General features: G+C 41.4%; 2 protein-coding genes across 3 annotated transcripts; both read left to right on the plus strand.

Moving 5' to 3' along the window:
* The first annotated feature begins 8307 nt into the window (after positions 1-8307).
* On the plus strand, positions 8308-18253 carry slc7a2 (solute carrier family 7 member 2). 2 transcript variants are annotated; one of them, XM_004563226.4, is made up of 12 exons: positions 8308-8584; positions 9716-10093; positions 10172-10327; positions 11233-11398; positions 11532-11668; positions 11749-11971; positions 12691-12830; positions 15231-15333; positions 15788-15999; positions 16106-16272; positions 16373-16481; positions 16856-18253. In XM_004563226.4, the coding sequence occupies exons 2-12, from the start codon at positions 9724-9726 to the stop codon at positions 17035-17037; spliced, it is 1965 nt and encodes a 654-aa protein (XP_004563283.2). In that variant the 5' UTR covers positions 8308-8584; positions 9716-9723; the 3' UTR covers positions 17038-18253. The 2 variants fall into 2 exon arrangements, with proteins under 2 accessions (XP_004563283.2, XP_004563284.2); XM_004563227.4 differs by lacking the exon at positions 12691-12830 and adding an exon at positions 13086-13222.
* A 745-nt stretch (positions 18254-18998) lies between these two features.
* Positions 18999-24233, plus strand: pdgfrl (platelet-derived growth factor receptor-like). Its single transcript, XM_024804351.2, has 6 exons — positions 18999-19232; positions 20202-20472; positions 21067-21218; positions 21953-22246; positions 22813-22949; positions 23912-24233. Exons 1-6 carry the CDS (start codon positions 19178-19180, stop codon positions 24095-24097), a joined length of 1095 nt encoding a protein of 364 aa, XP_024660119.2. The 5' UTR covers positions 18999-19177; the 3' UTR covers positions 24098-24233.
* Positions 24234-24784: the final 551 nt, after the last annotated feature.

Here is a 24784-nt window from a genome sequence, read left to right on the forward strand (position 1 = left end):
CAGGACATACTGAATAGTCTAGGGAGCTTGGAAAGAAAAGCGTCTGGACTTCCTTAACTTGCTTGAAGCTTCTCATCCAAGAAGCTTCTTGGATGAGCTTCTGGATGAGAGGTGAAACATCTTCAAGCAAGAAGAAGCAGAAGTCCAGAACATTTTCTTTCCAAGCTCTTTGCAAAGCTTGGACTGGATGACTGAGAACTAGAGCTGGGCGATAGAACGATAACGATATGTATCGCGATATAACTTTTTCTCGATAGAAAAATTCAACTATCGTGATAGACCTCGCCGCTCTTGTCCTCTTTAAAAAAAAAGAAAAAAGAAAAAAAAGAACAGCCAATCCAAATTAAGTAGCGCAGAGCCGAACCAATCACAGCCGCAGCGTCACGTCACGTGACTTGTTACGTACAGCACAAGTGCCAAGCCGCACGTGTATTTGTTTGGGAAGCAGCCAGCCACCGTACCGCCCGGGTAATGGAGGAAATGAGTGTGCCGACTAGAAAAATCAACCGAGCGTGACCGAAGAGAAAACAGATGATGGTTCCAATGCCGGAGAGATTGTCGAACGGAAGAGCCATAGAAGTTCCGTAGTGTGAAGGTATTTCGGCTATTTCAAGTCTGACAAAAAACAGAGTAGCGTGCACTGTAAATTGTGCCGAAAGCAAGTCTGGAAATACAATAAACTGGTGCATGCGCTACGTCCACACGTACCCGGGTATTTTTGAAAACGCAGATTTTTCTATGCGTTTGCACCTTTCGTCCACACGTAAACGGCGTTTTTGGTCACTGAAAACAAAGATTTTTAAAAACTCAGTTTTTGCATTTACGTGTGGACTAGAAAAACGGAGAAAACGCAGCATCAAAGGTGTGCGCATTTTTTGACGTCACACTGTGCGCCACGTTATTGTTTCGGTGAAATGAATTCCTACAATACTGTTACTGTTAATTCTACTCTCTGCAGTGTTTAAATGCTTACATATACACACACAGTTACTGTCCCTCCACACGTACGACTCGGTTCTGCTTCTATGCCCCAGCTTTGTTTACTTTTTCCCACCGAGGCTTCTAGACTTCTGATTGGCCAACATTTCTGCACGGTTAGGAATCTAGCGCCACCTGCTGCTTTGGCATGTTCATAGCAGCGTTTTCCTTCATTTCTCCCTTTATGTGTGGACGGGATTATTTTTTAAAACGAAAACGGAAAACCTCCGTTTTCAAAAACACCCGTGTACGTGTGGACGTAGCCTCAGTCTCTGACTGGAAGCGCTAATTTGTCATTCGGCTTTTGTCAGACTAAAGTAACTGTTAAAACTAGAGATGGCACGATACCACTTTTTTATGTCCGATACCGATACCGATATCATAAATTTGGATATCTGCCGATACCGATATGAATCCGATATAGTGTTTTTTAACCAACAAAACTGTTTTTTAAAATATCTTGCTGCATTTTGCAAGTCTGCAAGTTCATACTCAAGTTTAAAACAACAACTACACTAAAGCTATTCTGTTATACCTGTATACAAAAAAAATATTTCATAGTTCAGCAATACTGATCAATCTAATAAACTTAAACCTACACCATCCTCCCTATTCTGGTATTTTAAAGAGTACTTAGTGTAAATATTAAGCAACCTAACTAATAGGATTCCAACTCCCAGCAACAACAAAAATAAATAAATAAAAAATAGGGAACCACCCCTCACGCTCCACCTCATGATGCTTAATCGACGTAATCAACCTTAATTTGATGCAGTGCGAAAAAAAATGCACAGAAATCAATTATTTTTCAAGAAATATTAAATAGATTCAACATCTTTCTTCAACAAAATTGCAGACTGCACAGATGGTACCTTCCCAAAGTAAAGAGTACTATAGCTTACTAGGGTATATATATTAGACTTAATAGTCACTATATACAGTAATTGACTTCTATTCATTTTACATCAAATTAAAACTTTGGGTGTCAGATAATTATTTATTAAAAGCTAGACATTTTAAATGAGAATAAGAAAGAAAAGTATGTCTTTGTGCCCCCTTTTCCCTGTTCATGCCCTATCGGCCCCCCTGGCTAAACTTTGCAAGATCCGCCCCTGCACAGTTACCAGCCGTCAGCTACGTAGAAAAAGATCCTGGAGTAGAAAGTAATAATAAATAAATTCTAACAACAGCTGATCAAGCTTAAACGTGCTGCTGTTGTTCAGCCGCTGGTTTCCTCTTTCTGGTGCAAAGTGGGCCAAAAACAAACAAGAGAGACGGACTCCCGACAGAAAAGCCGATCAGCTGATCATTAAGCAGTTTCATGATTGAAGTAGCAGCCGGAGAGCGAGAGGCAGTCGCTCGTTAAGCTTAACGCAGGAATGCTTTACAAACATTCAGAGATGGACTTACACACTTGCTTTACTTCTCTCGGGGATAACTTTGTCGGAGATGAAATGCCTGGTTGCTAGCGAAGCTCCACATGCTATCCAGACCACCGACAGGTCCCGCATGCCACAGCCGCTCTATCACGTGATGCATACTGCTCCGACGTGCTAACGTTCTGAGGTGAGTTACGGCGTGTTGCAAGTTTTGTGAGGTGCTTTCGTGATATTTAATGGATCGGATTACATTTTTTATTTTTCTCCGATATCCGATCCAGTAATTTAGGTCAGTATCGGACCGATACCGATACGTAATATCGGATCGGTCCATCTCTAGTTAAAACTGTTTGAAAAGCTAAGCTATACAACAAGGAGAAATTGAGAATTTCCTTTTAGTTCTCAGTTTATTTGATATTGACAAAAGTTAGTCTGTTTTGTCTGTTCTTCTGTAAAACAAACTAAGATTTATTTTTAGAATTAATATTTTGTTTCTAAGTGGAATCGACAATTTAGTCTGTTTCGTTTGTTCTATTTTGAAACTTAAACACTTTAGCGGCTGCCTTTTGTGTAGTTTGCAATATTTGCCTTTATTTATCTGAAAAAGTCTCATGTTCCTTAAGTACATCTACCCTGTTGAACTTATTATGGGAAATAAATATTTAAATAAAAACAAGCTGCTGATTATTTCACATTTTACTTGTGAGCAACGGCACATTTAAATCTTACAACTATAGTTATTTGGCTTATATCGTGATAGATATCGTTATCGCCTGAAATGAAAAAAACATATCGTGATATGAAAAAATCTTATATCGCCCAGCTCTACTGAGAACCTTCACATACATAAGTCGTACTGAATAGTACAAATACATAGTTTGTGGAAAAGGCTCCAAACCCTATAAAATGAGTTCCGCTAAACTCGCCCTAAGACCACAATTTAGAATTTTTAGAATAAAAATTCTCCTAAATGGCCAACAGGGGGAACAAAAATGCAGCCAACACAGAAGTGTCACAAACTGCAGTTCCTCTAATGACCACTTGGTGTGTAGTTCAAAATGAAAGTCAATTCCCACAAACCCATGTTATAATGCCCAATTTTCATCCATTGAAAACATGCTCACATGGCCACTCTGATTGGCAGGTCTCTGCGCAGAGTCAGTTGTAGCCAGTAGCTGACTGATAGGCCTCATCTCCACTAATCAGAGTCACTAAACTCCACACCAGTTTGTGCCGTTAGGCCCTTTTGGAGCATTTTTACTGGAATTATCTGACAGATATGTATTTGTGTGGTGAAAACCACCATTTATCACTAACTACAAAGTATACATGTCTGTGAGGTACACTGGTGCAGTTTATAGATGCTGCTTGCTAACCAAGCTTGCTAGCCTAACACGTGAATTATACATCTACGTAATCTTAACTTACGCCATAACTGGAAATGATTTTAACTCAATGCCGCAACCTTTATGTAACATGATGTGTACCTATCAGGAATTTAACTACACTTTGGGTCAATACATACTTTACGACTTGAATGTTGTGGAAGTTTGCGGTGTAGGGATAAACAGAGTTCATGGTTACTACATAAATTAGGACACAGATTTCCTGCAAAAGCCTAAATCAAGCTTTTGCATTTCACCTTCTGGCTTCAAAAATGCAACATGGCTGCACCCAGAATGTTAATGTTGAGGCTTCAAAGAACACAGTTCAAAACAAATAGATGATATCGCTGTAAGTGTGTCCATCTTTTATGTACAGTTCATGAAGACTCCCTAAACATCCCCTCACATGTGAAAAACTCATTTTTCTTAATGTTTCCTGAAGGTGACAGTTCTTGTAACACTTGTTAGAACTATATAGCAATTTTCTCTGAAGGATATTTAACTTTTAGAGAACCTTTAAGCAACATTCTCAGGAAATGTTTAGGAAATGTTCCCTGCAGGAACAAAAAAAAGATTTTGCAAAAATACTCCTCAGAAAATGATACTGTCATGAACTGGCTGTGTGGAGGCAGAAGAAGACCCAAACGCAAAACTCACGGAGACAAAAAGCTGAACTCAAAATCACTGCTTTATTGCAGGCTTCACAAAGAAAGAGAACTAAACTGGGAATGCTAACAGAAGACCGAGGGAACACAGAAAGACACACAGGTTCAGGGAGGAGACATTGACGACGCAACACTGAACTGAGGGAGACATGCACATAAATACACAGAGGGTTAACGAGGGAAGTGGGAGCACACGGGGAACACAGCTGACACAGATAATCATAACGAGACAGGGCAGGAGTGAACACAACATGACGCATACTGACGAGAGACTGTCAAAGTAAAACAGGAAGTACACAGAGGTTCAGACAGGAGGAGAGAGAGCACAGACATAACGGGCTGGGGAAAACATTAAATGAAACATGAGGGGAAACGAGGGTTCACAGATACACAGAGGGGCACACAGGGGGTAATCAAATAAGGAACATTTTTAACAGAACCTAGGAACCACGGCATACGGAACAAAATACAAAAATACAAGAAAACTAAGAATGCTGGGCCAACATGGCCCAGGACCATGACAGATCCTGCATTTTTAAAGGTTTGTAACTGTCATTTTCTGGGAACTTTAAGGGAACAATAACTAAAGGTCAAGGAAATGACATTTACCAATTTCAGTTTATTTAAAAGGAAAATGTGCACATTTTGATCGGATTGATCGTTTATGTTGTAAATTGGTCGTCATGAATTTAAGAGAGGATTTACACTCGGCCTGTCCAGTTGATCCAGTCAGTTTGCTGGTGTGGACAGACCACGCACTGCTTAAACTGGTTTGAATTTCTCTTGTTTGTCGAGTGTTTTAAGTGATTCTGGTGGATTAGACCTACTGAAGTATATGTGAAGCTCTGTTGCCACAGACACTTTGGCATGTCAAGACTGCATTCCACTGATGTGAACCAGTTCCAGTGAGCCAGCTGGTATTATGTATGAAATCTTTGCACGAGGTTGGAAAAATAAATGTCAAAGTATTGCGATAACAAAAAGGACCAGGGCAGAGAGGAACTGAGGAGAACATGTCTAATTAGGCACAGTTACATCCTGGGGCTTTGATATTTGTAGGTTTATTAGATACTCTAATCATTATGACTAGTTATCAATAGCTCTGATATGCAAGTTTCTTTTTTACCTTTGTTCTACATTATGAAGATGTTTTAATTACTACACAGAGACAATAGATACTTGATTTGGAAATATTGTGCACTAAATTCTGTCCTCTCTCTTTGTTCAAACATCACTGTAATTTTCTTGACACCGGCCTGAAATCAAAACAAAAGCTGATGTAATTTGTCCAAAATAAGGATGATTAGAAGACAGGATATGTTGAATATGCACAGATTGCTAGTTAATGTTAAAGCTATTATGAGTACAAATACAGATGGGCCCCACATGATTTGAAACTGGACGCTATATGAGCCTCCACTCCCATTTCACTTTATCAAGCTCTGCAGACATCTTTATAGTTTTGGCAACTCAAACCAAAACTCAAGCATTTCTGTATTTTTATCATCTGCAGCCCAGCGTACACCAGTGAGAAGCAGCGCCCATCTGTTGCCGGGCAATAACCAGAAAAGAAAATAGAATAAAAGCAGTAAAATTAACTAGGAGGGATTTGTGACTTAGTGGCTCCTGATGCATTCATGCATGAGAAATTCTCCCTGAAAACAAAACAAAACAAAACTTTATTGTGAAATTAGTATAAAGAAAAAAGTTCATTTCTAATGTCACACTTCAGCAGAGACGAGCCAGAAAAGAATCCAACAAGTTATGTGTTTTATTATCGATGTGTGTCCAGTGGTAGTAATTGCCAAACACCCAATATGTATTTAATGTTGCGAAATTCCCTATGAAGACCATCCAGCTTTGTGGGTACACTTTTTTGGAAGTCATTTTCACTCGAGGGTCTCAAACATGATACTTGAAAAGTGCTGATCACGCTTAAAAGAATCTGCTGCGATTTCCAAATATGCTGCAAGAAATATCTGATGGCTTGAGTCCTTGTATTATGACCCACATTCAACACTTAATGCGTGGACGTTTGTGATTTTTGACATTTTCTGCAGGAGTGTGACCCATTAAAACAACCGTCTACACTGCACAGTGACCCAGATACAGACAGGAAATCACTTTCAGTAGAGCTCCGAGTGACTTTTCCTTCAGCAGTGGTCTTTGTAGCTCATAAAAACAGCATTATGTCAAACTAAGAACAGGTAATGTCTTCGGGCTCGAGCCCCCAGACTGTTCTTGAAAAGCAATATAAAGAGGCTTTACGCCATTCCATGAAATTCGGCATCTAAACCACTCTGGCCTTCTAAGCAAATGCCTAACCTGAGTTTCTCCTTTGACTTTACAGTGAGCTACACGATGATGCTGGTTCAGCTCAGTATATCTGATCTACAGCAGCAGCAGCATTTTAACACACTGGTTTGCCACCCTGAACTTTTCTTTGCTCATTTTGCTGTTTTCTTATTTGACATAAAAAATGATGTCTTGTTTTTCATTACTTGAAGTTATCAGTGGTATCCTCCAACCCTGTAACTTTGGCATTTTCACATAAAAGTGTCCTCCTGTCCCAGACATTTATGTTTAAATCTGGGCATCTCTGTCATTGCAGCCTGGCTTATCAATAATTGTTCACTCTAACATTTCCTGGTGACAGTAGTGTTAACTGGACCGTGTTAACGAGTCCTGCTATCTGCAAGACAAACACCACTCAATCTGTTGACCATATTCACGTTTTTGGAGCTGGTTCACTCAGCCATCAGGGCATCCAATTGGCTTCACACAATTAGCACATGTCAACAATGAAATACAGCGAGCTCGGTGGGTCCTTTCCATCCTTTCCATGGTTACAGTGTAAACGGTATGTGAGGAAAGCTCGTCCATTCCTAAAAGCACCAAACAACACAGTTTAAAAAAGAAAAAAAGAAAAATTGCTTTAACCCTCATTTCAGTCCATATGAATGTGAAGAGCATGAGCATTAAATGCTGTGTCTCCTGTTAGCGCACTACTAAGGAAAACTTTGCTTTCCCATCAGCATGCCGGTCAGCTAATCCGCTCCTGCAGCCAGGCTCGGTGGGCAATCGCCCATGATATTGGGCTGCTTGGCTGGATGGCCAAACTGAGAGAGAGTTTGTTGTTGTCATGCTGTCGAATCTCTGGTCTGTGGGTTGGACGTGTTTCTAGGGCCCAGCTGCCACCTTCCCACTGAGGTTTTAAGCTGGTTTGAGCTGGTCCTGGCAGAAAAAATAAAACACAGTCTCCGCTGCAAACTCGACCTTTAGTTGTAATTTGCAGGTCGTGTTTGATGGAAAAATGGGACTTTGTTTTTCCCTCCAGGAGCTGGAGCTCATAAGTGAAGCTCCTGTGGAGATGCCAGGCGTTTCTGGAGGCGTACCATGGCGAGCTGTTATTGATTTTGTAGTCATGGGTCATGGCTCAGGGTACATTGAGCAATATCTGTCTTCCATTAGGAGGATTTGCACTACTTCTACACCCTTCATTGACCAATCAGGGCTTTTAGCAGCGCTTCTGTGGGCTGCACTGGGTAAACAGTACTTGTGTTTATCAGAGAAAGTTGCCCAATCATGTTGCCCAGTGGTCAGTAAGCGTGTGGACAGCTGGGAATTTTTAGCCTGAGTATGTATTAGAAATGACAAAAATATAAAAAATCCTTTCCCCATTACTGTAAAACCTCATTTTTTTCTGTGTTATCTTGTGAAGGGAGCTTATTGTGCAGTTCCTCCACAGAATCTTACTCCCACAAACCAAAAGCATGGAAGTGCCCCCCTCTCTTCCACCCATTCCCCAACCCCACTTTAATTCCCTTGGGTCCCCTCCTCCTCTTGCGTCCCTCCTCTAGGGACGTCAGTTTAGGGGTAAGGCAGGGGCAAATCCTATGAAGAAACACTGAGCCACTGAGGGGAGGAGTGAAAACTGCTGCTCTGTATAGTTTATGTGACAGCACAGTGAATGAGCGCTCAGCACACTGGAGAGATTTGAGGCTCCAGCGCAGATCTGTAGGTGTAGTCTCACTTTTACCTGAGCTTCACTGTGCAGCTGATCTCTCAAGGTTCTCGGCAGAACCAAGGCAGAAGAAAATAACTGAGACTTCTAGCAGCTAATTTTGGTTCTGTGTCTCAGCGTGAACCCCTCAGTTTCCTACTCATCTGTTCTAAGGTAGGTCCGCATGTCTAATGAAGTAGAAACGTGTTCAAACCTTTGAACGTTTTTTGTTTTTGCAAACTAACAGTTTCGCTGTGAGGACTCTGGTGAGCCTCACTTTAAGATCCGTACCACATGTTGCATGCAGTCATGGCACAATCTAAAAACACACACGACGTCTTTCCCAGCAAACTACAACTTCTACTTCACTATACTTTAAGCAAAGCTGGACTTTTACTTGCCAAAATCTTATTTTGCTCTCTGCTATCTTCACTTTCCATCCACTGTATTTATGGAGATTCTGTGATGCAGCCCTCATTGTAATATTAATGAGCCATCACATTGAAAATTAATATCTCCTGATATTAAATAGAAACAAATACAAATCTGCATTGCAAAAGACATCAATGTAGATTTGGACGGTTGTCATTGCTATTTTATGGTCACGATGATCAAAGTTTAAGTTTGAAGAACGAGTTCTAACGCCAAAGAGAATGAGCAGGAATTCATGATGGAGCGGGAGTATTCATGCCTATTTAACATATTGTATTCATGCAAATATTTTTAGACAGCTTCCCCATCGATCTCATAAATGGAACAAGAGACATTTGAATGAACACAAAGGAGGCTGTACAGTCTTTTAATGTCCTTTATATGCAATTAGTACAGAAGGCTGCAGGAATGTCTTTCATGAATGCAGCTCTTTGAGTAGTTAGAGCTGCACGATAATCCTGAACAATGCATTCTGATAGGAGTCTTTACTGTATGGACCTTTTGCCAGCAACAGCATTTGGCAGCATTCCTAGAATTCATGGCAGGGTTAACGTTTCTTTCGTCCCCCCACCTTTTGGTTAATCTCACAGGTTGTGCAACCTGTGATTTGTCAGCAGAGAACAAGCTGTAAGTTCAAACTGCAGAGCAGGTGCAGCTAACTCAGACTGCACTTGCACACGGCCCTTTTGGTTTCGCAGTTCTGGAGCCCTGTAGGGAATTTTTAAGACGTGATTTTCTTTCTCTTGGTTGCACTGTGATTTTGACAGGTTGGCCTCAAGTATTAATATTAAAACTATTAAATCATCAACTCATGCCCCACAACATGTGAGCAGACTAGTTTATTTAACATTTTTCTTTGCTCTCTGATTTCAGGTGTCAACATGCTGAAGCAGGTTCTGTCATTCAGCCGCTCCTTGGTGCGAAGGAAAGTGGTCGACCTAAACAGCCTGGAAGACTCCAAGCTCTGCCGCTGCTTGGGAACCCTTGACCTTATTGCTCTGGGAGTGGGCAGCACTCTGGGGGCTGGTGTGTACGTACTGGCTGGAGAGGTGGCCAAGGGAGACTCCGGTCCCAGCATCGTCATCTCCTTCCTAATCGCCGCCATGGCCTCTGTCATGGCCGGCCTGTGCTATGCCGAGTTTGGCGCCCGAGTCCCTAAGACCGGCTCCGCTTACCTTTACAGCTATGTCACTGTAGGCGAGATTTGGGCCTTCATCACTGGTTGGAATCTAATCCTTTCTTATGTGATCGGTGAGTTAGGGGCAATGCTCAAATTTGTTTTTATGTAAAGAAGACACTGGCTCCCCAATTTTCTTTGTTTCCTCACAGGCACCTCCTCAGTTGCCAGAGCATGGAGCGGCACATTCGATGAAATGATAGGAGGACACATAGAGATATTCTGTAAAACCCACTTCAGCATGAATTCTCCCGGTTTGGCCCAGTACCCTGACTTCTTTGCGGTCTGCCTGATTCTGCTGCTCTCTGGTAAGGCAGCAAAACAAAAGCTGAAAATCACAAGATTCATGTCAAACCGTTGACACACAGGCTGCAGCGAATAAATGAAATTTAGAATTGGCTGCATCTTGAGCAAAAACAAGCTTATGAGCCACGGCTGACATAATATAACATAATCTAAAACAGGAAAGCAGGGGACTCTCGTGTTAAAGAGGGCGAGGGATCCCAGAGGGCTGTGTGAGTCTGTTAGGTGCACACATGCACCCTATTTTTGCAGCTCCTACAGATTTTGATCACTTAAGTCTAAGCATAAGTTGTGTCTTGCTCACATACAGTAATTTGGAGAATTTTGCACAGTTGCACTAGTTTTTGTTACGTTCAACCCTTTAACCCTCAAACAATTTAATCATGGTTTTTGCTCTCGGCCTGCCAATACGATGATTACATTAAGTCAGTGGGACTCAGTAACAGTCCACCAGTGTTTGGTTGTTTTTGTGAGGATGGCAGATACACTAGCTATGCAAATATAAGATAATCCATAACAAAATCTGAGTCGGGTCGTGTCCTAAAACACAGCAAATAATTTTCTGCCTTCATTCTCTGCATTTGTTGCACGCACTGCTGTTAGTTTCATTTGAGGATTTGTACAGATATCCATGTAGTCCTGAGGAAAAGCTGTGATAAGTTTGATAATCCTCCTTCACGACAGAAACCAGTACAGACATAACCTTTTACCCAGGATGCTAATATAGCATGCTAAACAAAGCAGGTAACTTTTTTTATAATCAGTTGGCTCAATTGTGACAATTTGCAATCAGTGACAGCTAGACTTGGATCCTTGCAGGGTTAGATTGAGAGACAGAGATAGAGTTGTGCAGGCATTTTAAATATTCTACAGCAAACATCTGAGCTCTGTTTTCTATCTACACATTCAGGACTTCTGTCCTTTGGAGTGAAGGAGTCAGCCTGGGTCAATAAAGTCTTCACATCGATCAATGTGCTCGTGCTCTTGTTCGTTATCATCTCTGGCTTTGTCAAAGGAGACGCATACAACTGGAAGATAACCGAAGACTCCCTTATAAATGTCACCATAGCTACAAGGTAATTGATTTATTTGCAAAGGCAATCCTAGACGGGGCAAAGACGCCTACCCTTTAATACATCAGTTAATATGAAACAACGTGCAGAGCATTGTAAGCAGCATTGCTTCCAGTCACGAGTGTACATGTTACAGGAACCTGTCCGTGACAGCCAATGTGAGCAGCGATTATGGCGTTGGAGGATTCATGCCCTATGGTTTCAGTGGGACCTTAGCAGGAGCTGCCACCTGCTTTTATGCTTTTGTTGGCTTTGACTGCATTGCAACAACAGGTGAGTCACGGTCGGGTTGAGTTTTAATGTGAGTTTTAAGAAAGCAGAGCTTTATGTTTTCATGCGTCTGTGTCTGATAGGTGAGGAGGTCAAAAACCCTCAGAGGGCCATTCCCACTGGCATCGTGGTGTCACTGACCGTGTGCTTCTTGGCATACTTTGGCGTGTCAGCTGCCCTCACACTGATGATGCCCTACTACCTACTGGACGAAAAAAGTCCCCTGCCTATGGCATTTGAATATGTGGGTTGGGGCCCTGCGAAGTATGTGGTGGCTGCGGGTTCACTATGCGCCCTATCCACAAGGTAACCGCTGGATTTGTTTTAACAAATCAAGCTGCATGCATTAGAAAACGAACACGTGTTGCTACAGAAAACCTTTAGATGTAATGCTACATTTGTGATCGCTGTGGACGGATAAATGGGGCTGAGATTTGGTTGAAAGTTTTGACCACATATCTCCAGGTGTGTCTTGTTAATGGATTGATTCTTCCTTCTAATCTGGGGTGTGGCGGGTGCAATATGTAATTGTGTCTGTTTTGAGACACCTGCATGACTCTGTGATGTCATTCTGACATTTAAAGCCTCTTCATTTAATGAGAAAGTTGGAGAGTGTCTCCAAACTATCTAATGGTGCAGTTTCTATTCTGTCTTTCTTCCCGGATGGTCTATAAATCAGTTTACTATCAAGAAACCTTGTCAATCCATCTCATGGTCACATTCAGGTGAAAATTATCTGATTGGACTCAAAGCAATTACATTTTGTATTTTTGCCAGTGCCTGTAATTTATATATGCTGTTATTGTACTGACTGGCATTTTTATCCTTATGCAAGAAAAGTGCAATCCCTTTTAAAACATAATGGGATTGCACACCGCTGCTAAACTTGAAAAAATGATGATATTACCTTCAGGAAAGAAAGACGTTCAGTGTGTGTTTCAGCCCTATGTGTGTGTGATTTACTGTCCTGGTTTGGGGCTTTTGACTAATGTGTTGGTCTTGCATGTCTCTGCTATCTCATGCAGTCTGCTGGGCTCCATTTTCCCTATGCCTCGTGTAATCTATGCTATGGCAGAGGATGGGGTGCTTTTCAAAGCCTTAGCCCGAATCAATCCTAAGACGAAGACCCCACTTATTGCCACTATGAGCTCCGGTGTAGTTGCAGGTGAGAGCCAGGGAGAATCCAAGTGGGATCACTCTAAGCTAATCTTTCTCCTCACCGATCAACTGTGAAAGACACAGCGCAGTCAATGTTGGTTCTGAATCAAATTGGGCCTTACGCTTTCTGATATTAATTATCTAGCGTGTAAGGACCTTGTCATACGTCTGTATACACCTGTTGTTCTTTCACAGTTGTGCAGGTGTCATGTTTTCTTTCCCAGAAAGCCCTCAACTTAACCATCAACCCTCTTCTCCCTAGCCTATTGGGCTCCATGTTCCCTCTACCACGCATTCTCTTTGCCATGGCACGAGATGGTATTCTATTCAAATTTATGTCCAAAGTGAGTAAGCGCCAGTCACCTGTGGCTGCCACCATGGCGGCAGGTACCACTGCGGGTAAGCTGCCAGATCTATCATGGGGTTGTATCGTGGTGTTTTTCTTTTTCTTTTAAAACAATCTCTCTACAGATAATCGTTTGGTGACGGTGACTGCATGATAAACTGGGTGATGGTGTTTCCACAAGCATGTGACAAAACCAACAACCCAGTTCAGAGAGTTTCCATCTCCAAGGATATTGTCTGATTTTAAAAATGTTCACCACATGTCCACAAATCCAGCTGGCTACTTTTTGAAAAAGAAGCTAGAAAGTAACTAAATACAAGTGCTGGCAATAATAATAATAATAATAATAATAATAATGGAAGAGTTTTAAACAGGCATGGTTAGGAAGATACACAGAGACACAGATATCTGCTAAGTAAATAACACAAGCACTGGCAGTTGATGGTATTTATTAAATAATTCAATTAAAATGCTCCAAAAGGGAACAACACCACAACCATGATGGAGAGTTCCAGTTAGTGCAGAGGGAAGGTAGCAGGAATAAAGTAATTTCTTTGCTCCAGGCTGTACACGTTTCCTCATGCTGGTTATCCATTTGGACATGGAAGTAAACTGGAAGCAGCTTCAAGGGGCCATTTGGGCAACTGCAGCTGGCTTATTCAGCTCTGGAGGTGTTGCATTAGCTTCAGCTGTACTTTGTGTTTGGGCACAAACAGCAAAGACAAGTGTTCAGTGTGCTAAACTATTTTGGTGGACATGCTAAACAGAATCAGTCAAGTTGTCATGTACGCTAATATTAGCCCAAAGCACAGCAGCTGCTCCTGGCATCAGACTTTTAGCAGAGCAGAGAAGAGCTGAGGTGAAGTTTTCAACACAGCCGCGTAAACCTAGGCATAGGACTCACACACACACACACACACACACACACACACACACACACACACACACACACACACACACACACACACACACACACACACACACACACACACACACACACACACGCGCTTATCTACTTTACTGATAGTGGAGCATCACTGTGCATTCCTTCTGAAAAAAGTAAAAAAGTATTTCTTTTATAATCTAAGTATTTGAAAAAAGTTTCAATAAAATAGGATGTATTCGTTTCAAGTAGTCTGGCCTTTGTGTGTCAATGTGGTGCACATACCAGTGTTAATTTTGGATTCAGATTCAGTTTAATCGTTGTCTCTTGACTAAAACATAATTCAGTTTTAGTCATAATTAAGTCATCCAAATTATTTAAATGTAGTCTTAGTTGGATAAATGTCTAAACTAAACAGCTGAATTTAAAGTTGATTCAGTTGACTCAAATTAGATTATTTCTTGACAAAAGCGTTGATACATTTCATCATAGTTTTTGTCCTCGTGTATTCGTTTTTATTTATTTAGCGTCTTGTTGTTGTTAGAAAACAAAGGATCGTAGGCAAAACCTATGATGAAAATGACTGTGAGACAGAATTAACACTGGCTCTCGCAGTATTTTAAAGCTCTCCTGCTGTGGATCGCACTCATCCAGCTTAGACTTGCAGTTTTGTGAAGTGGCTGGCAGATGTGAACCCTGGGAGAGACCCAGCACACCTGCACCACCACCACAGGCTATGTACTGAGCACCTGACGGTACCAAGCAGGGGAGCTTTCTTTGATATTTTTGCTTTAATATAATGTTGTGAGAAGCAGCGGACATACCACTGCTCTGTGTCTGAACCATGCTGCTGAGAAAACTTCCATACTGAAGTCTGGTGCTGAGATACAAGACAAGCAACACCGCAGTATATCTCACATCAAATGACTCAATATGGAGATGAATACAGCTGTTGTGCTCTAGTGAAAACACATCTGCATGAAATTTGATTTGCATCTGGTGACTGTCACGTTCAATTAGAAGGAAATGTCTTTTCCATGTTACTGTATGTGTGTGTAAAGGATCGTGTTCTGTGACTGTGAAGGGAATCAGTAATGATCCTACCTGTTGAAATTAAGTGTTAAGGGTGAAAGTGTTTGTGTTCATTTCTTTCCTTCTTCTTTTATTGCTTACTTTAGCCATCATGGCTTTCCTGTTTGACCTCAAAGCCCTGGTGGACATGATGTCCATTGGAACTCTGCTGGCCTATTCGCTGGTTGCTGTGTGTGTACTGCTTCTCAGGTTGGTACATTTTTAAATAACTCAAAAGTTTAACTGGAGCAGAATCATCTTTGTGTAATATCCTGCAGGGGCGTCTCTAATAGCTTTTCCAGATACCCACAGGAATGATTGCCTTGCTTGTTATTGCATCACACTGGTGATGTAAGGGCTGTGAATGGTCTGACTGTACACTGCTCAGTGGCTGCTTGAGTAAATAAAGATGTTTACTTGCTAAACTGAACTTGCTGCACACCTCTGTTGCCTGCACCACAAATATCAGTAAACACGGACACACTTTGCTTGTTCAGTCAAACTGAATCATTTAAATTAAAAAAGTCTAGCGCTTTTGTGAAAGACATACAGTAGTTGATAGATGTGCAGAACACTGAGACTGCATCAGAACATAACACCGCCTTACAGCAGAGCAATCTGGAGTTTAAACCTCCGTAAAAACCAACATTTCTCTTTCTTCCAGGTATCAGCCAGATGGAGCTCTGGAGCGGCAGGCAAGTAAAGGTGAGAGGGATTGCCTCGCGTCTGAAGAGGGCGAGTCAGACTTGACAGAGTCAGAGTCCCACCTCAACATGCTAAAGGGAGGCAGCTCCACACTGCAGACTATTCTACACCCTCCCGAGACACCTTCTGAGCGTTCGTCCAGTGTTGTCAACATGTCCACTGGCGTTCTAGGTAAGTTCACAGTTTACGTTCTCAGTGAGGATTTTTTCTCCTGATTGACTTCAGTCTGTTTGTAAGGTTTCTGTGTCACAATTAATTGTGTGTCGTCAATCCACAGTGTTGGTGGTGTGTGTGATCAGCTATCTCACCACATACCACATCAACTCCGTTTTGGGTTTGGAAGTGTGGATCCTGGCCTCGCTGTCCGTGTGTCTGCTCGTCTTCAGCAGCTGCATCTTTATGGTCATCAGGCAGCCTCAGACTAAGAAGGAGGTCTCCTTCATGGTACGCACCGGCTCTGTAACTCTGGTTTTAACACTAGGTCTTTTGTTATGAGATAACAGCATCTAAAACTGATTATTTTGGTCTGATTTTTCCTTTCTAGGTACCTCTTCTGCCTTTTCTGCCAATCTTAAGCATATTTGTCAACATTTACCTGATGGTTCAGCTGAGTGGAGACACCTGGATACGTTTCTCTGTGTGGATGGCTGCTGGTGAGTGCCTTTAGCCATGAGCCAATACAAATTTTTAAGGAAGTATATTTGGGTCATAAACATCAGCATGTAAAGTTGTTTACTTCTGCTGTGGATTTGTACATTTTACCATGAGAGGATATGCAGGAAATAACTCTTGAAAACACCCTCAAATGGCAATTTGAGGGGCTGCAGTTCAATTTTAGTTTATTTTTTGAAGCTTTTAAGGTTTCCCTTTGGAAATTAATCTGTAACGGTAAAGTGAGTAAGCAATGAAGATATAATAGAGCTTTAGATATGCTGGTAGATTACTTTGGTTACCTTTGAACAGAGTCAAGCGGTTCCCTGTAAGCTCTTTTCCACATCTCCCCCTGTCTCATCACCACTTTTCTCAGGCTTCCTGATCTACTTTGGGTATGGCGTGTGGCACAGTGTAGAGCGTCAGCGCCAGCTCCAGCTTCAAAGTGGCACGGCACAGGAAAACACCAGGAGCAACCAGGAGAAGCGTGACAATGTGGATGCAGAAGGAAAGGAACAGGAGTCTTTCATCTGCTCAGAAAAGACCAGCCAGTGTTAAAGGCTGCCTGCTCCTTCACAGACTGTGTGAGGGAACAGATGCATAAAAGCACACAGCAGCTATTCCTGGATGTGCCTGTATATACAGCTTCACCGTGTGTGCTTCATAAGCACATTCAGTCTGCAAAGGCAGCATCAGTATTACGTATCAGTGGCACATGATGAGGAATCGCTCTATGACTGGGATGGGACCACATCCCATGAGTCACATTTGTGGACAAGCATGGAGGGAGAACGGACAGGTAACACACTGGAGAGTGATTTTCATTTATTTTAGCGTTGAAACAGTCAGTGCAAGGCTGCAGAGAAGCTTTTCCATACCTTACCTGTACAAACCTGTCAGTGTATCAATGTAAAGTTCAATGTAGAGTTTGATACACCAGTAGCTTAGTGCAGCATTTGGTTGTTAGCCCTTTCGGATGATCATTACATATATAATTCTACTAGCTGTGTATAAATCATAATCACAAGACTTTCAGAGAAATGTACAATGTGTGAAATAGTTTTGTAGACACATAACATGTCCTGACGTGACTCACCTGAAAGCACGCCAATTGTTGGTGGTAGTTTTCAGCCATGTGTAGTATTATGTAACAACCCATAGAAACCTCTGTTATAAGTAGTGAGATCTCTGTAACTGTTGCTGTGGTCTTATTTAACAGGTTCCCCCTGGAGTTTGTTGACCTTGTTACTACATAAATAAAAAGATAGTTATTTGATGCAGAGCTCTCACTCTATCACATATATTTTTCTGTTTGTCTGATATTTTGCGATATTTTGATGTAGACATGCTGTTAATATAAGCTTCATGAAAATGTCCTCTGTCATCGCTGCCTAACAAAGTATTCCTGTATATAAAGTAAGCTCCTCATTCCTCATGTATATATGTATTTTTTAAACGGTTTGTAACTGGTTTCCAGAGATTTTGTGTGGTTGTATTCATTCCTCTTGGCTTTTAAGGACTGCTGGTGTTTTCCTTGGAGTTTATTTTTCCATAGAGCATTGAAGCTGTGGTTCATCGATGTGCTCCGTGGTCTAAAAACTGTGAAACAAATTCAGCAGGTGTTAGTAAGGTGTTCTACTACAAAGAAGCTCTACACTGACGTGCAGATGACTGCAATAAGGGTACAGGATGAAGAACGTACTGCAGAAGATGCTGTAATGGAGTGTCACACCAACTGCACAAATACAATAAAATAAAATGTATTTTCCGGTAATACAGTGTCAGATGTGTCTTATCGCTTGTAATTTCCACAGGAACTTTTTAGTTTGTATTTTTTCCTCAGAAACTTCTCAAAAACAGGAGTGTCCATAAACACACACTCTCCACTTGGGGGTGCTGCTCAAAAATTGTTCAAGAACGAAAACTCATTATTAAAAGTTAGCTCACTTTCACATCTAAACTCTATGCAAAGAGAAATACTTACATTTGTTGTTGTAATCTATGCTTTTTAAGCTCATTTCAAAGAAAGTAATCCTCTTCAGGATTTGTCTCTGCAAAAACACAAGAATCAGAGAAAGAAGCATTGTGACGGCTGCAGATGTGCTTCAGTCTCATGAAAACATTGACAATGACATCAATGAAGTTCCCACTAAAAGTCTAAAGTCCTTGTTCTATGACACAAAAATAAAAAGGTATAATTAGAAAACTAAGTCAAAAAAGACCCTCTTACTTACATTTGTTGTTGTAATCTATGCTTTTTAAGCTCATTTCAAGCTCATTCAAGCTCATTCCCAATGAACTGCTCACATTTTTTCAGGTTACATGCTGGTACATATATCTAGCTATTCATAATGAGGCATTATTAATATTTCACTTTCCTTCGATATACGTATGGGCATGTGCCTTGAATTTTCTTGTCTAAAAGAAGGCCAGTTCACACTGAGGGCCAGCAGAGGGCTTCCAACTACAAGTTTCTGCTCTTCAGATCAGAGAAATGGGAGTAAACAGAGGAGCTCTGAAGTTATTTTCCCTCTTCCGTTCAGTCTGTGAGGAGGATGGAGCTGGAAATCTAAATAGGGCAACTGGAGCCTGCAAATTTCCAGCCAAGCTCCAAGCCTGACTTTCTTTACCCGCCTCACCCCTTCATAAAACCCCCCGATCTCTCTCCAGAACTTGCAGATTCCTCGACCCTCTGACCATGAACCTCTGGGCTGTGCTTTGCTTGACTCTGCTCGTGGTAGAGCTCCAAAATGGTAAGTCTCCATTTCCACATCTGTCATGACAATTTGTTAGTGAAGAAAGATGGCTGTTAACGTAATCACGACAGCTTTGGCTGTAACAATGCAGAAGAGGGAGAATGAGACAATCTGAGGATGCATCAGGACTGGCTGGGAGCATCGGCCTATGTGGTGGGCGTAGAATGGGAGGTGCAATCATGCAGTAGATCTCACTCACAAACTGCAAAGTTTAAATTCTGTTTACACTCCCTCTGAGGTCTGCAGCCACTGACTTTAAAAAAATCTTTGCATTTTATGTATGCAAAGTGTAAAAGCATGCAAAGGATTTGAGTTTTTGAAAGTTTTTCCCAAAGTGCTCCTGCAGAGCGACTCAAACCAGCTGGATCTAAGGTATGCAGCAGGCGTTTTTAATTATCTGGCCTGTACTACTGACCTCTCTCTGAGTTTCCATTAATGCAGCTCTGAGGAATAAAACAACAAATTCTGAAAGTCTACACTTCAGGCTGATTTTTCTTGTATTTAACGGTTTGTGTGTTTCACAGAGAACAAGAGAGCAAAAGGAGAGGAACAGCTATGGTCATACTGTGCCAGTAACTTGGACTTTTTACACATCCTGTTTTAATGTTACCGCAGCTGGAGAAAGAGCAGCTAACCTAAATGGACAGAGCTGCAGTGTTATTGTGACATTGTCATTGTAACCCTAACAATCATTTTAGATCATTTTAGGGTTTTTATTTTTTTATTTATATCATGGTATAAATGAGTTAATTTTTTGGTCATTTTAAAATGAAAGTCTTTGGGGACTAACTTGAGCCACCCCCAAGTGGCCATCGTAGGAACTGCAGTTTTTTTTTGCACTTTCCCTGTTGGCTTCTTTATCAGACTTGGACGTTATAGATATATAAGTTACATCTATCATATCTATCTATTGATCTATTTATTATTAGTTTCTCCCCTCTGCCCTCTATGGCTCTGTGTTTGCAGGTGCCTGCCAGCAGGTCAAGCGAAGAAAAGACATCGGAGAGAACCGCATCCGGCCAGGTGGGAAACGGGTAAAGGTGTGGCCTACGCTGAAAGACGGACGAGGCAGAAGCCATTCACTCCTGACGCAGGTGTTGGATAAAGGCCGCTTCCTCCGCCTGGGCCAGAGCACCATTTTGACTCCTGGGAAAAACATGGAGCTGCGCTGCAAAGGCAGCAAAATCGGATGGTCTTACCCGACTTACCTGGATACTTTCAATAACTCACGCCTCAGGTGCTGGAAGGAAACACGAACTACTTCATGCAGTGAATCATTAAATCCGAGCATCTTATATATATATATATATTTTTTTTTCATTTGATTTTGATTTTATTGATTAGCATTCAAATTCAAATCTCAGTGAAAACAGTGAAAAAAAAAACAAACAAACAGTGAAAACAGAACAAAAATCTACCATAAAGAAAGAAAGCATGAGACAAGGCTAATCAAAAGGTATTGGCTGAAGCATTTGCTTATTACGCCAACCCTTTTCACAAAATATCTTTTTGTATGCAGCTCCTGTACACAGGGCTTGAAGAAAATAATAAAACAAAGCAAAAACCAAACAAACAAACAAACAAACAAAAAAAAAACAAAGAAAAAAAACTTTCCACCTTAGATAAGTAACTACATCAAAGCAAAAGAATCAAGAGGTTGTTGTTTTTTCTCCTTTTTGCTCTTTTCATTCTTGATTTATATATTTTTCTAATACTCTATTTTTAAACATGTTTTTAAACAAGGAAAATGAACTACACCTTTTTAAATCACTGTCATAACTATTCCACAGGTTAACTCCTCTAACAGAAATTTTTTGGTTCTCGCCTGCAGCATCAAGCAAAGCGACAAGTACAGTCAGCTGATCCTGACGTCGCCCTCTGCTGCCGACACGGGGGCTTACAGCTGCTGGGTGATAGTATGTGATGGCACAGAGTGTGAGAAGGACCACGATCGCGCCTACGTCTCATACATCTATTTCAAAGGTAATTTTAAAAATTCTTTATATTTTGCTTCCAAGGAGCCAGACTTTCTTCTAACCTTTTAAAGTGGTCTTGAGCAATAATTTTCCAGGCTTTCTGAAGGTCTTCTCAAAGTTTTTCTTTGGATCTTGACTGCTTTTTAACTTGTGGTATTTTCCGCACTATAAGGCACACTTTATGTGGTACACGGTGCTCAAAAACTTTGTCAAAAAATGTTTTAGTACAACTTTGGTAAGCTAAGGGAATCACTCAGGACTCACTCACCCCCTCCCTTCCTGTGCTGAATCGTAGCGTAAACGAATCACTCACTTACTCACCCCCTCCCTCCCTCCCAGCTTCTTCTTCTTCTTCTTGGTTGGCAACCAATGTTAAGGAGCATTACTACTGGAGCATTTTCAATCACTCATCTTAGCAGTAGGATTTACATGAAAAGAGAAACAAATTAAGTTTGAGTGAAACTGTACATTTTTTTGCACTCTCTGGTCAACTGACTCAGTGACTCAAGTGACTCAAAAAACTCGATTGACTTTGATGAGTTACTCATTCAAACTCAAGGACACAACGACCGAGACTGTCCAATAAATTGGCCATAGGTGTTAATGTAACAACATCTGTATCTCTGTGTTAGCTCTGCATCAGATTGGCGATCTGACCAGAGTATAGCTAGCCTCTCGCCCTATGGTAGCTGGGATGGGCAAGTTCTTAACAAAAATATCAATAACTTTTTCTCCAAACAGACAAAGACAACCTCTTCGTTCCATCCACCATGCACTTTGAGATTGTGTATCTACGCCCAGACCAGCCTGCCGTGGTTCCCTGCCGTGTGACCGAGCCACAGGCCAAGACATCCCTGCACAGAGAGGTCCCCCCGGTGGAAATCACAGCAAATATGACCCAGATGGCATATGATCCCACCAAGGGCTTCATCCTGCAAAACCCAAGGCCAGAGCACCAGGGAGTCTTCTACTGCAAGGCTGAGACCATGGACACCCCTCAGATCTCCACAAAGTACCAGCTGCTTTATGTGGAGGGTGAGCACAAATCAATCACATGACACCTCATGAATAAATACAGTAATAGAAGATATAAACATGCTGCATGTAGAAACACTAACTATTGTTCTGTGAAACTAACTGCTACGCATAACCATTTATCTTACTGACTCTAAGTGGTGACAATCAACTTTTTGCAATGTTATGAATCAAGCGCTGGTTACTTCTACGACGTCTACTTTTTAAATCGGCTTCCAGGAAAGGGTTGTATTTCAAAAATGTCAAGAGCCTCTTTAATCCTCACTGCTGTGCTTGGTTAATGTGGACGCCTGCCAACTAAAGTGGAAACAGTCTGGATTTTGCAAAAGGGGGACAGATTTATGCAATGGAACTATTGTGCGGTTTAGATACAGTTAAGCTGCTGTGGCACGGTCGACTGGCAGGTGGAGAAAAATCCAGATTCAAGTATGGTTCAACGGTTTGAATACCATCAAATATATATATATATATATATATATATATATATATATAAATAATTTTTTTTAATTTTTTTAAATGACTTTAATACTTTAAGGAAATGGAACTTATCTTTCTCTCGATGACAGTTCCCAGTGGGCCACCGTTTGTGAGCCTTGAAACCTCTCCAGACTCTGTGAGAGGAGGCGACAACGTCAATGTAACCTGCACAGTGCTGGGAGAGCCAGATGTGGACGTGAGCTTCACTTGGACTTATCCTGGTCAGGTAAGAGAAATCCTGGACTAAAAGTCAGACCCGATTACAGGTATTAAAAATGAAAAAGATCATCGTAGTCCTTAAATGGGTAAAGTTAGCTTTTAAGCATGAATCAACATGTTTTTAAAAGGCCCTTAAAATGTACTTTTTATAATAATAATTCTGTCCAACTCTTTACTATTAAGAAAAACAACAAAGGAGTCTACAGTACAGAGCTGAGGTTGAAATTTAGACTTCATATATTTAGGTTTTTTTATTTTATTTTAATAATGCAGCACGGTGGTTAGCACTGTTGCTGCACAGCAAGAAGGTCCTGAGTTCAATTCCACCATCAGGCCGGGGTCTTTCTGTGTGGAGTTTGCATGTTCTCCCCGTGTTTGCGTGGGTTCCCTCCAGGTACTCCGGCTTCCTCCCACAGTCCAAAGACATGCAGCTTGTGGGGGGTAGGTTCATTGGATAATCCAAATTGCCACTAGGTGTGAATGTGCGAGTGAATGTGAGTGTGAATGGTTGTCTGTCCCTGTGTGTTGGCCCTGCGACAGACTGGCGACCTGTCCAGGGTGTACCCCACCTCTCGCCCTATGACAGCTGGGATAGGCTCCAGCGCCCCTGCGACCCTGAAAAGGATAAGCGGAAGCGAATGGATGGATAGTTTAATAATGGTTTTAAAAGAGAAGGTATTATTTAGTTGCGTGTTTTTATGATTCATTAGCCTTGTTGTCATAAAAGTGACTCACTGCATTTGAGTATTTCGCAGATGCCCTAAAAAACAAAAACAAAACCCAATTGTGGTATACGTGATGTTCTACTTAAAAGCTGAAGGTTAGGAGTAAAAGATTCTGTTGCCACCTTTAAAATTTTTTTTTTCTATTTTCTTTTGATAAAAGTGAAATGAGTTTGTTACAATTATGCTCTTTATTGTTGCTGATAACTGTCACAGTGGGAGGAAATCATGTGTTCATGTTGTGTAGGGCTCCCGACCCGTTCACATCCAGACTTCCTGGAGGCTGGTTAACAGAGGTATGGGCTACACCACGCGCGTCACCCAGAGCATCCTGACGGTAGAGGACATGGAAACCATTGACTTTGGAGAATACATGTGTAAAGCCAAGAGCCAGCATGGCGAGACAATCGTGGGGACCACCATCTCCAAATAGCCCCAAACAACCTGACCTGCTGGCTCCATCTGATATTCAAGAGTTTTTGACACATTTGTGTGTCTTTTTTTTTTTTTTTAAATCTATGAAATACATGAAATCAGCATGTATATAAATAAAAATACATTTTTGCCAAGTTGAAAAGTTCATGTCATTAAAAGCAAGCTATGGACGACAGTCCTTCACATACATCTATTAAAACAAATATTTAGAGGTTTCATTTTGCAGCACAACAGGGAGTCTAAGCATGCAAATACCTGAAGTCCAAAGAACAGTAAAGAGCCAATCAGCACACTCCAAACTACTCAAGATCTCAGGAACATCAGATAAAAGAAAAGTTGTTTCATAACATGCATCATGTGATCCCAGAAGTCAACAAAACTGGAAAACACAATTTTCTTAACTGTAGAATAACATAAATGAAGGTAATAGCACAAGCTCTGGGGGGAGGAGTCCTAATCATTTGGGGCTGTCATGACGACACCACATGGCTGCTGTCACTTCTGGCAGAGGGCTGTGTTGGACACCAAATCAATCATCCCTGACTAATCAGAGTTAGGCTTCATTTAAACAGAGTAATGAAGCTGTAAGAAAAAACAGAAAGGAGAGTGGCAGGAGTCAGAGTCCCGCTCTGTCTGAAGAGGAGCTGTGTGCCAGGCGGGCGTCTTAATGTGCTCCGTATGTGGA

The sequence above is a fragment of the Maylandia zebra genome, linkage group LG2, assembly GCF_041146795.1.
Source record: "Maylandia zebra isolate NMK-2024a linkage group LG2, Mzebra_GT3a, whole genome shotgun sequence".
NCBI lineage: Eukaryota > Metazoa > Chordata > Actinopteri > Cichliformes > Cichlidae > Maylandia > Maylandia zebra.